The sequence below is a fragment of the Lactuca saligna genome, chromosome 3 (genome assembly GCF_052625555.1).
Source record: "Lactuca saligna cultivar CGN05327 chromosome 3, ASM5262555v1, whole genome shotgun sequence".
NCBI classification, from domain to species: domain Eukaryota; kingdom Viridiplantae; phylum Streptophyta; class Magnoliopsida; order Asterales; family Asteraceae; genus Lactuca; species Lactuca saligna.
Window position 1 is genome coordinate 66916605 of NC_136419.1, and position 16605 is coordinate 66933209.

At 36.6% G+C, this 16605-nt stretch overlaps 4 protein-coding genes and 1 long non-coding RNA gene across 5 annotated transcripts; 4 read left to right on the plus strand and 1 right to left on the minus strand.

The window, feature by feature from the left end:
- The first annotated feature begins 385 nt into the window (after positions 1 to 385).
- LOC145036767 (serine/threonine-protein kinase/endoribonuclease IRE1a-like) lies at positions 386 to 4299 on the plus strand. Its single transcript, XM_078985248.1, has 7 exons — positions 386 to 762; positions 1343 to 1574; positions 1660 to 2939; positions 3038 to 3210; positions 3292 to 3538; positions 3605 to 3908; positions 4007 to 4299. Exons 1-7 carry the CDS (start codon positions 620 to 622, stop codon positions 4142 to 4144), a joined length of 2517 nt encoding a protein of 838 aa, XP_078841374.1. The 5' UTR covers positions 386 to 619; the 3' UTR covers positions 4145 to 4299.
- A 2084-nt stretch (positions 4300 to 6383) lies between these two features.
- LOC145035638 (uncharacterized) lies at positions 6384 to 7046 on the minus strand. Its single transcript, XM_078984150.1, has one exon. The coding sequence runs from the start codon at positions 7044 to 7046 to the stop codon at positions 6384 to 6386; it is 663 nt and encodes a 220-aa protein (XP_078840276.1).
- Positions 7047 to 10314: 3268 nt separating this feature from the next.
- On the plus strand, positions 10315 to 11164 carry LOC145036769 (uncharacterized). Its single transcript, XM_078985250.1, has one exon. It carries the CDS (start codon positions 10435 to 10437, stop codon positions 10900 to 10902), a length of 468 nt encoding a protein of 155 aa, XP_078841376.1. The 5' UTR covers positions 10315 to 10434; the 3' UTR covers positions 10903 to 11164.
- On the plus strand, positions 10741 to 15226 carry LOC145036768 (serine/threonine-protein kinase/endoribonuclease IRE1a-like). The gene is made up of 8 exons (XM_078985249.1): positions 10741 to 10855; positions 11532 to 11689; positions 12270 to 12501; positions 12587 to 13866; positions 13965 to 14137; positions 14219 to 14465; positions 14532 to 14835; positions 14934 to 15226. Exons 2-8 carry the CDS (start codon positions 11547 to 11549, stop codon positions 15069 to 15071), a joined length of 2517 nt encoding a protein of 838 aa, XP_078841375.1. The 5' UTR covers positions 10741 to 10855; positions 11532 to 11546; the 3' UTR covers positions 15072 to 15226.
- Positions 15227 to 15348: 122 nt separating this feature from the next.
- On the plus strand, positions 15349 to 16307 carry LOC145033741 (uncharacterized). Its single transcript, XR_013677679.1, has 3 exons — positions 15349 to 15451; positions 15526 to 15705; positions 15823 to 16307. It is a non-coding gene; the product is annotated as an uncharacterized LOC145033741 (long non-coding RNA).
- Positions 16308 to 16605: the final 298 nt, after the last annotated feature.

Genomic DNA, 16605 nt, shown 5'->3' on the forward strand with positions numbered 1-16605 from the left:
ATGAATATCTTATGACAAAAGTAACATAAATAATAGACACTATCATGCTTTATTTTTGAGATGTTAATAAGATTCTGGACTAAAGAAATAGTTTTTTTTTTTTTTTTAATCGAGCAATTGTTGAGTAAACATCAAGTAATTCACTCTTCTAAAAAATTGATATAACTATTACAATCTAATGTATTATTATATCATCATATTGTTTTTGTCGATTATCAGTTAGAGGAATTTTAGGAATAAGTTTAGGAGGAGATAAAGTATATGTTTTTTGATATTGAGGATCAAATGTGTACAAACTAATAGATAGAGGGTCGAGATGAAACTATGTCGCAAATTTCTCCGGTGACGTGTGCTGCTTTTCTGTATAATCGTTTCTCCGGTTGACTGTAACTGAGACTACAAACAAGACACCAGAGAGGAACACGGCTTCGGAGATGCTTGAATTGGACAGCCGGAAACCCCTTCGAATATTCCTCCGGCAATCCTTCGTTCCCTGCATATCCTTCATAGTCGTCTTACGAAGTTGAATTTTTACCCTAAATCATTATGATTTGGTAGCAAATTGAGTTCAATTCACAATCAATCCAACCCTGTTTGCTATCAGAATCAATCGCAATCGATGAATTACGCCTTGATCCGCTATTTATTTGCCGATTTCTTGCTCTTTTTGCTGTTGTTTGGATCGATTGACAGCGTTCAAAACTTGGAAATCTCGAAAGTCAATCAAGCACCGGCTAGGCGGTCTCTGTTATCTTTTCCGGAGTAAGTTTTCTCCTTTTTTACTCGTTAATTTGAGGTTGTTGATGAACAGTTTCTTCTCATGCATGTACACATGGCTGCCTGCTGCCATTCTGTTTTCCCTCTTTATCAAGGTGAAGATCTGTATATCGATCCATGCTGCTGCCATGTAGTTTGGGTTCTGTAAATTTTGCTCTTTCGGTTGAACTGAAGTATTACCATGAATTTTGTTCTCAACTTCAGCTTGGCTCGATTTTGGTCCCATATTACTTATTATAACTCCAATTTCCCCTTATTTGTTGGAATGGGCAATTCTATGCAATTCACAATGGTTCCTTTGCAATAAACTTGTAACTATGAATGTTATAATTGCTTACTCTCACATACTCTACACAGGGTTTGCTCTTCATTCTAACAAGTGCAAAGGCTTTTTTAATTAAGGTTCAGGATTTTACCACAATTAACCAAGATAAACATGATCTTACATAAGCAGAGTGCTGCACTCAACATAATTTTGCAAATTTATGATATTAGGGTACTTTTTTTGTAGTATCATTTGAAGTAATTCTCTTTCATGCACTTACATACCTCTCTCTCCAAACAGTAATCATGACACTGCCCTTGTTGCTGCATTGGATGGTACAATCAATTTGGTGTATCGTGATTCTGGGAGGATAATTTGGTCATTTGCATCAGGATCTCCAATCTACTCTTCATACCAGGCTTCTACCAGCCATGATGATGATAAGGAAAGTGCACCTGTGCCTGAAGGCAGTTATTATGTAGACTGTGGGGATGATTGGAAGCTGTATGCACACACAGATCTTGGCAAAGTGGTAAATTTCTGAAACTTTACTCTTGCTACCAATATCAACAATGTACTTTATTATTCAATTTCAACTACCTATTTGTAACTTACAGAGTATGGATATGACCATGGAGGAATTCATCAGAATCATGCCACACGTATCAGAGGATGGAGGAGTTATTCTTGGATCCAAAAAAACTACTGCATTTGTAGTTGATGCTAACACTGGAAGGTTAATACGTGTTCATCACAGCTCATCAACCAATGAACACTCAAATTTCATCTTCCAAAAAACCACCATGAAAAATGAAAAGTCAACTATGGTCAATGAAAAACCTGATAAACAATTCTCCTTCACAAGAACAGATTACTTACTCACATCATTTGCTGCAAATTCTGACAAAGTTCTATGGAATGTGACTGTAGCAGACATTGATGTTGCTTTACTTTGTCAAGAACCTCCAAATAAAATCATTCGTCCGTCTTTACCTCTCCCAAATAATCTTCGCTCAAAATCCAGTGTTGACTTTGACTTTGACTTTGACTTTGACTTCAACATGCCCTTGTCATGCCAGTCAAAAGCTGTTGTCCATAGGCTACGTACATCTCATAAGCTTGGTTCTTATAAAATCCATGGAAAACAAGCAGAAAAAAAAGTTCCAATCCTTCTACTCCCTCAAAATAAACCTTTACTACCCAATTCAAACAATAACCTTGACACCCAAAACCCCGAAATCCCTAGTCAACAAGATGTGAAAAAAGTCAACTTTCTTTCCGAAGGGCGAATGGCGTTTGTTGTAATTTTCATTCTGATTATTGCCATTGGTGGTCTTATGTATCGCCATCATACCATAATGGCTGCAATGTTGAAACAAAAACCTTCCTCTTCTTCTAGAAGGAAGAGGCATAGGAAACAAGGAAGGATTTATGCCAATGAAGATGGAAATGTTGATAGTGAAAGAAATCCAGTGCTAAATTTTAATCATTTAATCGAATGTGACACAGAAGGGCGTTCTATAGGCAAACTATTTGTGTCAAATAAAGAAATTGCAAAGGGTAGTAATGGAACAGTTGTTCTTGAAGGGGTATACGAAGGTCGTAAGGTTGCTGTGAAACGCCTCGTGAGGGCCCACCATGATGTTGCATTTAAAGAAATTCAAAATCTTATTGCTTCTGATCAACATCCAAATATTGTTAGGTGGTATGGAGTGGAATATGATCATGATTTTGTTTATCTTTCTTTGGAGCGTTGTGCTTGTAGCCTTTATGATTTAATTCAAATGAAGAAAGGGGGTTTAGAATTAGATTCAATCAATCGTGACATCATCATGCATGATGTTCATTTATGGAAACCAAATGGATACCCTTCGCCTATTTTGTTAAAATTGATGAGGTACATGTACATCCAACCATTTATAACAACAACATTGTACTTTATTTACATGTGTTACTTTATTTATATCTTTACTTTGATGTTTATTATTATTATAGGGATATAGTATCTGGGCTTGTTCATTTGCATGAATTAGGGATCATTCATCGGGATTTAAAGCCACACAATGTGTTAATAGTCAAAGAAAAATCAATATGTGGGAAGCTTTCTGACATGGGAATTAGCAGACGCCTCGTTGGCGACATGTTGTCATTAGGACTCCATGCTACTGGTAAGAAGATAAAACCAACTTAATTACAAAAACCGGGCTGTTTTTGACACGTTGTAAATTGTTACGGGTTATTTTCGTCAGGTTCCGGAAGTTCAGGGTGGCAAGCACCCGAACAACTTCTTCATGGACGCCAAACACGTGCGATAGATTTGTTCAGTTTAGGTTGTGTCCTGTTTTTCTGCATGACATGTGGCAGACACCCATTTGGTGATCATCTTGAACGTGATGTGAATGTGGTCAAAAACCGAGTCAACCTTTTTTTAGTTCGACATATTCCGGAAGCTTTTGACCTCTTCTCTAGATTACTAAACCCTAACCCTGAACTCAGGTAAAGTTATAAAATTACAATTTCAGTCCTCTGACGTTTTAAATTAATAAAGAATTTGCATTGTAGGCCAAGGGCTGTGGATGTGTTGCATCATCCTTTGTTTTGGGATTCCGAGGTGAGAATGTCGTTTCTAAGGGATACTAGTGATCGGGTGGAATTGGAAGACCGGGAATGTGATTCCGTTCTTCTTAGGGAATTGGAAAGTAAAGGTTCGGTGGCTTTGGGTGGAAAATGGGATGAAAAGATGGAACCGGAATTCATCAATAACATTGGTCGGTATAGGCGGTATAAATACAACGGTGTGCGTGACTTGCTTCGCGTCATTCGAAATAAATTAAATCATTACCGCGAATTACCCAAAGAAATTCAGGTTCGATTTTCTCAACATACAGAACGTTATCACTTTTTTTTTATTGACAGGACAGGTTGTACTGTGTTAATGATTGTTTTGATGATTATTGGACACAGGAATTGTTGGGAGGTGTACCGGAGGGGTTTAATGATTATTTTGGGAGTCGGTTCCCGAAGCTGTTGATGGAGGTGTACAATGTCATGTACCATTATTGTAAGGATGAAGAATGGTTCTATAAGTACTTGGAGCATTAATTATGTATTGTGTTTGTGGCAACTCTTTTAAGTTGTTTATATTTATGTATAAATCTATTTCATAGTGGTTGTTTATGTAAATATGATATATGTAATATATAGTAATGTATGATATACATCAATATTAATATATATGAATCTTTATTGTATGGAAATGCTCTTTTTCTTTCAATATTTTACAATATTAGTTGTTTAATTTCTTAATAATACCATATGACCTGATGTTATCAAATACAATGTTTTCACAGAAAAAGTATGTTTATCATTTTGAAATATCTTGATCTAAAAAACTATAACAAAGATGAAATTGTTTAAGGGAATATGTGGATGTATATTTTTGTAATTGTTATTTCATCGTAGTAATAATCAATTTTAATTATTTGGTTGACTATATTTTACTTATTTTCGGATCAAATTTTCAATTTTATAACTGTAACGAAATTATCCATATATTAGTATTTTATTTACGAGTTCTCTTAACCTGCTAGTTTTGAGAGACTTCTTTAACTTGCACTTCACACCTTTAAAATTATTTTCCCAAAAGTATTTTTTTTAATCAATTTATACATCAGTATTTTATTTATAAGAATTTTTTAAATAATCAAACGCTATCCCCTATAGGCCTATATCATATTTGATTACAACTAGTTATTTATTTTTATTTTTTCCATATCAAATAACTATATTATCGTGAATAAGTATTAAATTTTAATTATTCGACATAAAATCATTTTAGCCCGAATGTGCATAATACCAATCCAAATTCCAATGGACCTAAAGAAGAAGAAGAAGAAGAAAAAAAACCCCGATTAAACACTTATGGAGGCGCTCGGCCCAAACTACCAAAAGCCGAAAATAGAACTCAGTCGACAGTCGACACTCCTCGATACGGCGGCGATCTTCGTCTTCGCTCAAGCAAATCTCCTTCTCCATTGTTGATCATTTCAAGGTATTATTCAAGCTATCTCTCTCTATACAAGAATTGGCAAAAGATCTGTATACACTCTAATTGTCTGAATAATTTTATTTATTCTTCCACCTGGAACCATATGTTTAGATGCAAATCCCTAATTCAATCGCTATGCTATTAAAGGCAAAATTGCAAAAATGGTCCCTGTGTTTGGCAAAATTATGCGACTTTGGTCCAAAACGATACTTTGATGCACCACTGGTCCAAAATTGGATTTTTCCATTGTTTTTGGTCCCTCCCACTAACTTCCGTCCATATACTCCGTTACATGCAACAAAGACGGGGGTATTTTCGTCTTTCCACTTACAGGGACTTTTTTTGCAACCTTATTCAAAATAAAAGCAGAGCTACATCACTCTTCCATCTTCAACTTCACGAGCTTCATAGTCTTCCTACTCTGTGTTCACAATTTCTTAGAGATCAAAAATTAAAATGGTGATGTGTTTTTGTGGTAGGGAAGCGGTCGTTCGCACCTCCTGGACATCAGCAAACCCTGGTCGGAGGTTTCTTTCCTGCCCTCAAAAGGTAAGTGTTCGATTTTGCTATTTTACCCTCATTTTGGAAAATCACCCTCATGTTTAGGGTTTATTTTTTTACGTGAAGGGTTCCAGATGCCGATTCTTAGGATGGATTGATCCTCCCATGTGTGCAAGATCTATGTTGATAATACCCGGATTATTGAGGAATATCAACAATGTAAACTATCAAGTGGCAAGATTGAAGATGTGTTTGTTTGCAAGTTGGTTACTATTTGTGGTGGTTTGGGTACTTTTCATTTAGTAATAAGCAATTAGGGACCCCTGTAGTTGCATGTAATTTTGGGGGTTTTTGTTCTTATGAAATTGTAACAAGGGAATGTGGTAGTTTTTGGTATTTGATAATGTAATATCAGTTTAGGGTTATTTTGGACAACTTCAGAATTTTGTACCCTTTTCAAGGATATAATGACAATGTATTGCAGTTATCACCTAATGTTAATGTTTATTTGTTGTTTCAGAAAAAAGTTGTAATAACCATAAATGTGTTCCATAAACATGACAACCAACAGTTGGTATAAACCATAAACATCATTCTTCAACAATGACAAAAGGTTGACATTAGTTTGATGACCAAAAGGGCTAAAAGACCAAAATAAAACCATTACAACAAACTAGTTTTAAACCATTACATCCAAATGCACAAAAGTTGTGCTAAACCAAAAGATAAGTTTTTAAACAAAATACACTAATTCCTGCATTGACTGCTACCTCCATTCCCTCCTTGACTGCATCATGTATTCCCTCCTTGACTGCTTCCTGCATTCCCTCCTTCATTGCTTCCTGCATTCCCACCTTGACCCTTGCACGTCCTTGAGTTATGACCCCTATTGTTGCATTTCCCACACCTGACACTAACAAACTTTCTGGTAAGTTTTTCAGGTTCACCTGCACCATGATTTTGCATCTGTTTATCATATTTTTCATCTGCACTTCTCTTTCTCTTGGTCTTAGGTCTTCCAGGTTGATTGTGATGTGGTGGTGGTGTTAATTGAAATGGACATGTACTTTTTGGCCACATGGCTCTACCCTTTATAGGGTCCACAGTGTAAGAGTAAGCTTCATTCCATGTTTGAAGCCAATACACTTTGTTGACATAAGTGTAAAGCTCCCCAACATTGTCTCCACTATCAGCCATTTCATGTATTGTAGCTATGGCATGCCTGCATGGAATCCCATTCAATTCCCACCTTCTACATGTACATGACATATTTGTCATGTCAACCACATGCTGGTCATGCCAAGGACCATAAACTTCATACTTTGCAGTCCCATTCCATCTAGCTCTATATTGGACTGAAGCTTCCCTATTTCTCTCAAGTAACTTTGATGCTGTTGGAGTGAGTGGACCTGGAGCTTTGGACATCACTTTCTTCACATTGCAGATCCTCTTCATTAGGTACTGCCTGATGTACTCAAGACAACTTATGATGGGCTTATTCCTACCATGAATAAGCTTACTGTTGAAAACTTCACATAAATTGTTGAGCAATATATCTGATCCTGCTCTGCCTGTATTAAACAAGAAAATTATATGAACTAAATCATACACAAAGAGGAATAGTAAAGCTTCACCTAAGCTAGGGAATATAACCTGAAAAGTGGCTTCTGGCCCAATGGTGAGGGGGGATTTTCTTCAACCACTCAAAAGCATCCTTATCAAACTTGTTAAGTTCATTCATGTAGTGTTCAAATTCTGGTACTGTGGTTGCTATTGCACACTGCCATAAGTGATCTTTATACTCTTTTGTTTTCCATTTTTTCCTCATGTTCTCATAAATATGTCTTAGACAGAATCGATGCTCAGCCTGTGGGTATAGTTGTGCAATAGCAGGTAAGAGTCCCTGTATAGAATTTGAGTGCAACTCTAAGTCATCTCCCAAGCATTCTACATAATCATTGCAACAATCATATACAAATAAACTAGTAGTAATACAAAAAGAAGAAAATAGTACCTTTTGTCTATCACTCATGAAAGTAAAGTTAGAATTTGAGTGCAACTCTAAGTCATCTCCCAAGCATTCTAGAAACCATTTCCAGCTACTCATATTTTCAGTCTCAACAATGGCATATGCAAGTGGGTATATGCCGTTGTTTGAATCCAATCCAACTGCTGTGAGTACTTGGCCTGGAAAGGGTCCTTTCATTAAAGCACCATCTAGTCCCAGAATATCTCTTAAGCCTGCTTTAAACCCTTTCTTTAATGCCCCTAAGCAAATATACACCCTTTTAAACTGCCTTGTTTCTCTAGTACTGTTAGGCTCATTAACAACCTCAAGCTTCACAGTTGTACCCACATTAGTTGCTTGTAGTTCCATAAGATAATCTCTTAACACCTCGTATTGCTTTGTGTAGTCACCACTCACTTGCTTTGTAGCTGTTGCTTTTGCTCTCTGTACTTTGTGTATGGACACACCAACTTGTAGCCTCTTCTGAACTTACTCTTGAATGCTTCGAAGGGGTACTGTAGGGTTAGACTCAACCATGTCTAAGATTTCTGCAGATATATACTTCGCAGTGCAAGCCCTAAGTTTTATAGTTTGAACACAAGTATGTTTGTCCAGTAAAGTTTTCACATACCAATAATCGCTATCTTTTGACCGTGAAGTCTGCATTGACCAAGAACAATTAAATTTATTGCCCTTACCTACCCCACTTGCATTTACATTAGGTACATTACCTTTACACACAACCCTAAGCCTTGTTTTGTCGTTTTTCTTGAAGCCAAGATTCCTTCTAGTCTCAATGGCAAGTTTGTTGACTTTGTCCTTAATTTCCTTTTTACTTTTATACTTTTGACCCACTTGAAAAGTAACTGCATGGACTTCACCAAGAGAGCACTTCTTCTCCTTCACCATCTGTTTTAATATTGCTTTCCTTCTTTCATCATCACTATCTTCACCTAATGAGTCCCATTCATCATTATCAATTACTTCAACATCTTCAACATCTTCTGTATCAACAACTTCATTTTCAGTCTCAACACCTTTTCCTCTGTGGAACATATTCAACATCTAGATCAACATTCATATAGAAATCACTCATGTCCACCTCAATATCACTTACATAGTTTTCTTCATCTTCAAGAAAGTCACTGTCTTCCTCACTCCCTTCACTACCCCCTTCACTACCTCCTTCACCAAGTCCTTCACAAACTTCCTCACTTTCAAATTGAACTTCACCTAATCCTGTGCCAAGTTCTGCACCAACAGTTGCAGTGGGCACATCATCTGCATCAAAGAAAGGATCAAAGTCTTCAAATTGAAATGGTTGGCCATCAAAGGTATCAAACTCTCTTGTATTTACTTCTTGGTCACCAAGATTTGCAGCTTGATCATGAACTTCTGTCTCTTGATCACCAACAGGTGCACCTTGATCACTAATATTTGCACCTTCATTACCAATTTCAACACGTGCATCTTGATCACCAACAGTTGCACCTTGCTCACTAATATCTTGATCACCAACAGTTGCACCTTGCTCACTAATATCTTGATCACCAACAGTTGCACCTTGCTCACTAATATTTGCACCTTCATTACCAATTTCAACATCTGCATCTTGATCACCAACAGCTGCAGTGTGTTCCAAGTTGAAACACAATTTCTTACTACATGATTGACTCCCATCAACTAACCTCAATCTCTTATTTGAATTGTATTTGGGTGTCTCATATGTTACTAAACACAATTCAAGATTTGGGACATCTTGATCACCAACAGTTGCAGTGGGCACATCATCTGCTATTTCCTCAATTATGACCCTAGGTTTAACTCTTGGAGACATAAAGTATGTAAGTAACTTAGTTTCATTATGTTCAGTGTATACCTTGATGATCTTATGATGTTCAATGTACTGTGCAAGACTAAGTACATCAATATCATTCCCTAGAGCTCTAAGACCAAACTCCAAATCTCCATTTGGCAATTGATAGTGGTAATAAATGACTGGTGGTACATCATAACCAAGCTTCAGCATCACCTCATCCAACTCATGCACAGAGAACTCATCCATGTCTACCAAGTCAATGTGGTCTAATTTTCCTTCATTATAGCTTATCCCTGGAAATTTTGTGAACCTCCCTCCATGATGGAGCTCAATAGTGAACATCGTGGGATGTCCTTCTGTAAAAATCATGAACCAAACCAAAAAAACATTACTTTATATGGATTGTAAAAGATTTTTTTTTTGTTTCAAAGAAATATGTAAGAAACAGAGTACGTTACCGTAAATTCAGATTGCATCAAAACACTGATTTCTTGGCCTGATTTCCCACATTTGGACCATACTCGTGGATTCAAACTTACGATTGCGGTTGATGACCAAATGCAAGATTTCAATGAACGATTAGGGTTTTCGATCAACGAAGTGGGTTTAGTGCGTAGAGTGAAGGGTCATTAACTGTGTATATCATTCAATATGGCGGTAATCGATGATATGGAGGTGGAAAGACGAAAATACCCCCGTCTTTGTTGCATGTAACGGAGTATATGGACGGAAGTTAGTAGGAGGGACCAAAAGCAATGGAAAAATCCAATTTTGGACCAGTGCTGCATCAAAGTATCGTTTTGGACCAAAGTCGCATAATTTTGCCAAACACAGGGACCATTTTTGCAATTTTGTCGCTATTAAAAATCAGACTTTTCGACTCATTCACACTCCACAACAAGCACATACATCATTCTGTTATCCTTCTCTTTTAATTTCTTCATCTCGTAGTTTAGCGTTTAGGTTTTTTCGTTTTACTGTTCCAATTTTTATGTTCTTGTTCGGGTTGTAGTTAAATGGCGTCCCTGAAGGAAATTCTAACGCGTCGGCCAGTGGCGGCGACAGTCCGTCTCACCATCCCAGCCGGCGGAGCAAGACCTGGACCACCGGTAGGTCCGGCTGTAGGTCAGTACAAAGTTAACCTAATGGCGTTCTGCAAGGACTTCAACGCTCGCACACAGAAATACAAATCGGAAGCTCCAATCGCTGCTACTGTGACTGTTTTCAAAGACAATACTTTTGAATTGAGCGTTCGTTCTCCTTCAGTCACCTGGTTTCTAAAAAAAGCCGCCGGAATTGACTCCGGGAGTGGACGTGCAGGTCATGTTGTTGCATCAACCCTAACCCTAAAACACATCTATGAAATCGCAAAGGTGAAGCAAGCAGATCCGTATTGTCAGTACATGTCCTTGGAGGCGATTTCAAAATCAATTATAGGTACAGCTAAATCTATGGGGATTAAGGTTGAAAAGGAGTTGGATTGATGATGAATCTTGAAATCTTGATTAATGAATGTTAGATTTTTGTAGACTAGTGTACTTGAGATGATATCTGGATTTGAGTATTTGAAAATTGCTTTGAAAAACTGCATAAAATCTTCGTGTTTGAAGTTGTTTAAAGGTTTTCCTGTGTTGAAAGGTGAAACTTGAAGCCTGTGATTTCATATATCTTGCAATCTTTGTATAGTCTTTTGTTTTAACTTGTGGAAAAGTGATTATTGCAATCGACGTTTAAATTCTTGTGAAATTTTTGTATGTTGAAACATCTGCAAATGTGATGGTTTAACAGAAAACCAGTATCTCTGTTGCTTAGGTTTTGTTGAAATGGATATGATAGATTTAATTAGTTGGTTGATTGTACAATTAGTAAATGCTTAATAGGAAAATGAAATGACTTAGATGGGTAAAAATCTTTTCCAAATGGTCAAAAAACATCATTAAACTTATTTTTTTTCTTGTTATATCATATAACTTCGAATATTCCTCCGGCAATCCTTCGTTCCCTGCATATCCTTCATAGTCGTCTTACGAAGTTGAATTTTTACCCTAAATCATTATGATTTGGTAGCAAATTGAGTTCAATTCACAATCAATCCAACCCTGTTTGCTATCAGAATCAATCGCAATCGATGAATTACGCCTTGATCCGCTATTTATTTGCCGATTTCTTGCTCTTTTTGCTGTTGTTTGGATCGATTGACAGCGTTCAAAACTTGGAAATCTCGAAAGTCAATCAAGCACCGGCTAGGCGGTCTCTGTTATCTTTTCCGGAGTAAGTTTTCTCCTTTTTTACTCGTTAATTTGAGGTTGTTGATGAACAGTTTCTTCTCATGCATGTACACATGGCTGCCTGCTGCCATTCTGTTTTCCCTCTTTATCAAGGTGAAGATCTGTATATCGATCCATGCTGCTGCCATGTAGTTTGGGTTCTGTAAATTTTGCTCTTTCGGTTGAACTGAAGTATTACCATGAATTTTGTTCTCAACTTCAGCTTGGCTCGATTTTGGTCCCATATTACTTATTATAACTCCAATTTCCCCTTATTTGTTGGAATGGGCAATTCTATGCAATTCACAATGGTTCCTTTGCAATAAACTTGTAACTATGAATGTTATAATTGCTTACTCTCACATACTCTACACAGGGTTTGCTCTTCATTCTAACAAGTGCAAAGGCTTTTTTAATTAAGGTTCAGGATTTTACCACAATTAACCAAGATAAACATGATCTTACATAAGCAGAGTGCTGCACTCAACATAATTTTGCAAATTTATGATATTAGGGTACTTTTTTTGTAGTATCATTTGAAGTAATTCTCTTTCATGCACTTACATACCTCTCTCTCCAAACAGTAATCATGACACTGCCCTTGTTGCTGCATTGGATGGTACAATCAATTTGGTGTATCGTGATTCTGGGAGGATAATTTGGTCATTTGCATCAGGATCTCCAATCTACTCTTCATACCAGGCTTCTACCAGCCATGATGATGATAAGGAAAGTGCACCTGTGCCTGAAGGCAGTTATTATGTAGACTGTGGGGATGATTGGAAGCTGTATGCACACACAGATCTTGGCAAAGTGGTAAATTTCTGAAACTTTACTCTTGCTACCAATATCAACAATGTACTTTATTATTCAATTTCAACTACCTATTTGTAACTTACAGAGTATGGATATGACCATGGAGGAATTCATCAGAATCATGCCACACGTATCAGAGGATGGAGGAGTTATTCTTGGATCCAAAAAAACTACTGCATTTGTAGTTGATGCTAACACTGGAAGGTTAATACGTGTTCATCACAGCTCATCAACCAATGAACACTCAAATTTCATCTTCCAAAAAACCACCATGAAAAATGAAAAGTCAACTATGGTCAATGAAAAACCTGATAAACAATTCTCCTTCACAAGAACAGATTACTTACTCACATCATTTGCTGCAAATTCTGACAAAGTTCTATGGAATGTGACTGTAGCAGACATTGATGTTGCTTTACTTTGTCAAGAACCTCCAAATAAAATCATTCGTCCGTCTTTACCTCTCCCAAATAATCTTCGCTCAAAATCCAGTGTTGACTTTGACTTTGACTTTGACTTTGACTTCAACATGCCCTTGTCATGCCAGTCAAAAGCTGTTGTCCATAGGCTACGTACATCTCATAAGCTTGGTTCTTATAAAATCCATGGAAAACAAGCAGAAAAAAAAGTTCCAATCCTTCTACTCCCTCAAAATAAACCTTTACTACCCAATTCAAACAATAACCTTGACACCCAAAACCCCGAAATCCCTAGTCAACAAGATGTGAAAAAAGTCAACTTTCTTTCCGAAGGGCGAATGGCGTTTGTTGTAATTTTCATTCTGATTATTGCCATTGGTGGTCTTATGTATCGCCATCATACCATAATGGCTGCAATGTTGAAACAAAAACCTTCCTCTTCTTCTAGAAGGAAGAGGCATAGGAAACAAGGAAGGATTTATGCCAATGAAGATGGAAATGTTGATAGTGAAAGAAATCCAGTGCTAAATTTTAATCATTTAATCGAATGTGACACAGAAGGGCGTTCTATAGGCAAACTATTTGTGTCAAATAAAGAAATTGCAAAGGGTAGTAATGGAACAGTTGTTCTTGAAGGGGTATACGAAGGTCGTAAGGTTGCTGTGAAACGCCTCGTGAGGGCCCACCATGATGTTGCATTTAAAGAAATTCAAAATCTTATTGCTTCTGATCAACATCCAAATATTGTTAGGTGGTATGGAGTGGAATATGATCATGATTTTGTTTATCTTTCTTTGGAGCGTTGTGCTTGTAGCCTTTATGATTTAATTCAAATGAAGAAAGGGGGTTTAGAATTAGATTCAATCAATCGTGACATCATCATGCATGATGTTCATTTATGGAAACCAAATGGATACCCTTCGCCTATTTTGTTAAAATTGATGAGGTACATGTACATCCAACCATTTATAACAACAACATTGTACTTTATTTACATGTGTTACTTTATTTATATCTTTACTTTGATGTTTATTATTATTATAGGGATATAGTATCTGGGCTTGTTCATTTGCATGAATTAGGGATCATTCATCGGGATTTAAAGCCACACAATGTGTTAATAGTCAAAGAAAAATCAATATGTGGGAAGCTTTCTGACATGGGAATTAGCAGACGCCTCGTTGGCGACATGTTGTCATTAGGACTCCATGCTACTGGTAAGAAGATAAAACCAACTTAATTACAAAAACCGGGCTGTTTTTGACACGTTGTAAATTGTTACGGGTTATTTTCGTCAGGTTCCGGAAGTTCAGGGTGGCAAGCACCCGAACAACTTCTTCATGGACGCCAAACACGTGCGATAGATTTGTTCAGTTTAGGTTGTGTCCTGTTTTTCTGCATGACATGTGGCAGACACCCATTTGGTGATCATCTTGAACGTGATGTGAATGTGGTCAAAAACCGAGTCAACCTTTTTTTAGTTCGACATATTCCGGAAGCTTTTGACCTCTTCTCTAGATTACTAAACCCTAACCCTGAACTCAGGTAAAGTTATAAAATTACAATTTCAGTCCTCTGACGTTTTAAATTAATAAAGAATTTGCATTGTAGGCCAAGGGCTGTGGATGTGTTGCATCATCCTTTGTTTTGGGATTCCGAGGTGAGAATGTCGTTTCTAAGGGATACTAGTGATCGGGTGGAATTGGAAGACCGGGAATGTGATTCCGTTCTTCTTAGGGAATTGGAAAGTAAAGGTTCGGTGGCTTTGGGTGGAAAATGGGATGAAAAGATGGAACCGGAATTCATCAATAACATTGGTCGGTATAGGCGGTATAAATACAACGGTGTGCGTGACTTGCTTCGCGTCATTCGAAATAAATTAAATCATTACCGCGAATTACCCAAAGAAATTCAGGTTCGATTTTCTCAACATACAGAACGTTATCACTTTTTTTTTATTGACAGGACAGGTTGTACTGTGTTAATGATTGTTTTGATGATTATTGGACACAGGAATTGTTGGGAGGTGTACCGGAGGGGTTTAATGATTATTTTGGGAGTCGGTTCCCGAAGCTGTTGATGGAGGTGTACAATGTTATGTACCATTATTGTAAGGATGAAGAATGGTTCTATAAGTACTTGGAGCATTAATTATGTATTGTGTTTGTGGCAACTCTTTTAAGTTGTTTATATTTATGTATAAATCTATTTCATAGTGGTTGTTTATGTAAATATGATATATGTAATATATAGTAATGTATGATATACATCAATATTAATATATATGAATCTTTATTGTATGGAAATGCTCTTTTTCTTTCAATATTTTACAATATTAGTTGTTTAATTTCTTAATAATACCATATGACCTGATGTTATCAAATACAATGTTTTCACAGAAAAAGTTTGTCATCCAAAATTATGTATTGCATTCATACGATGTGCAGCATCGTTTGTTTAATTTCGTGTTAGATAGAGATTTTTGGAGCTCATTGTTTGGGCATACACACGACGGATGGTTGGAGTCAGCGGTAAATAAATTGTTAATTAATTCTTTTAAAAGTTAATTGTTTTTTAGTCAATAACAAAAGTATCATGTGTGCAGCATATAACCATTTGGTACCGACTTTTGATGGAGAGACGGTTAGAGAGCGACCGACATACAATAATGCCTCCAAATTTTTTTGTTTCTCATGCTTTGGAAGAAGGACAGGACTGGAGGGCGTTTATGGCTGGTATTGCTACATACCTGAACTTCATGGTTGCTTGGTGGGATGTTGATACGGTAAACTTAATAGTTTATATTGAAAATAATATCGTTTTTTTTGTTATGTATTTGTATTGTGATGTTTTTGTATTGTGATGTAAATAAACATAATTTTATTTTCTGATCCTTATACAGGTCTTATTGCCGATTCATTCATCCCCTAATCATTGGCTATTTGGGGAACTACGATTAGCGTCAATGGAAGTGCATATTTATGACAGTCTTGGTAGAGGTGCTTATGAAAAATTCCAATCCGAAGGAATCTTTTCCAAATTTGAACGTCGGGTGGCAAATTATTTGGACAAGATTAAGTATTGGGCGCGGAGGAACATCCCAAGGATTCCATTGAATATGCAATTCATTTATGAAGAAAACGTTCCCCAACAAAGTAGTCATTTGGGAGATTGCGGTGTATTTCTTTGTATGTTTATGGAGCAATTGGTTTCAGGTCAACCAATACGTGTTCTTATTGACCCAAAGAACGCAGCTTTAGAGTTCCGTCTCCGGATGGCAAAAATTATTTGGGGGTCTAGTCTTGCTCCTCTGTAGTTGGATTATATAAATGTATAAATAATTTAATGTTGGATTTCATTATTAGTTAATCTTTAGAGTTTACTCAACGGATGACAAAAAATATAACGTTACGACAATTACAACAATTTAATGACCTACTAATTACTTATCAATAAATTTAACATAAGAACGACCACAACATTTGTTTTAACGTTACAAATACAACAATTTATTGACTAACAACTTCAAAACCATAAAAACAATATTGAAAAGCTTACAACTTGTAAACAAGAACTGCCAAGAACAACACCCAACTACAAACCAACGCTATCTTTAACTTCTTATTTTCTGATTGAAAGAGCTTATTAGAGTTAGCTACTTTAGCTATTACCATAGAAGATTGGT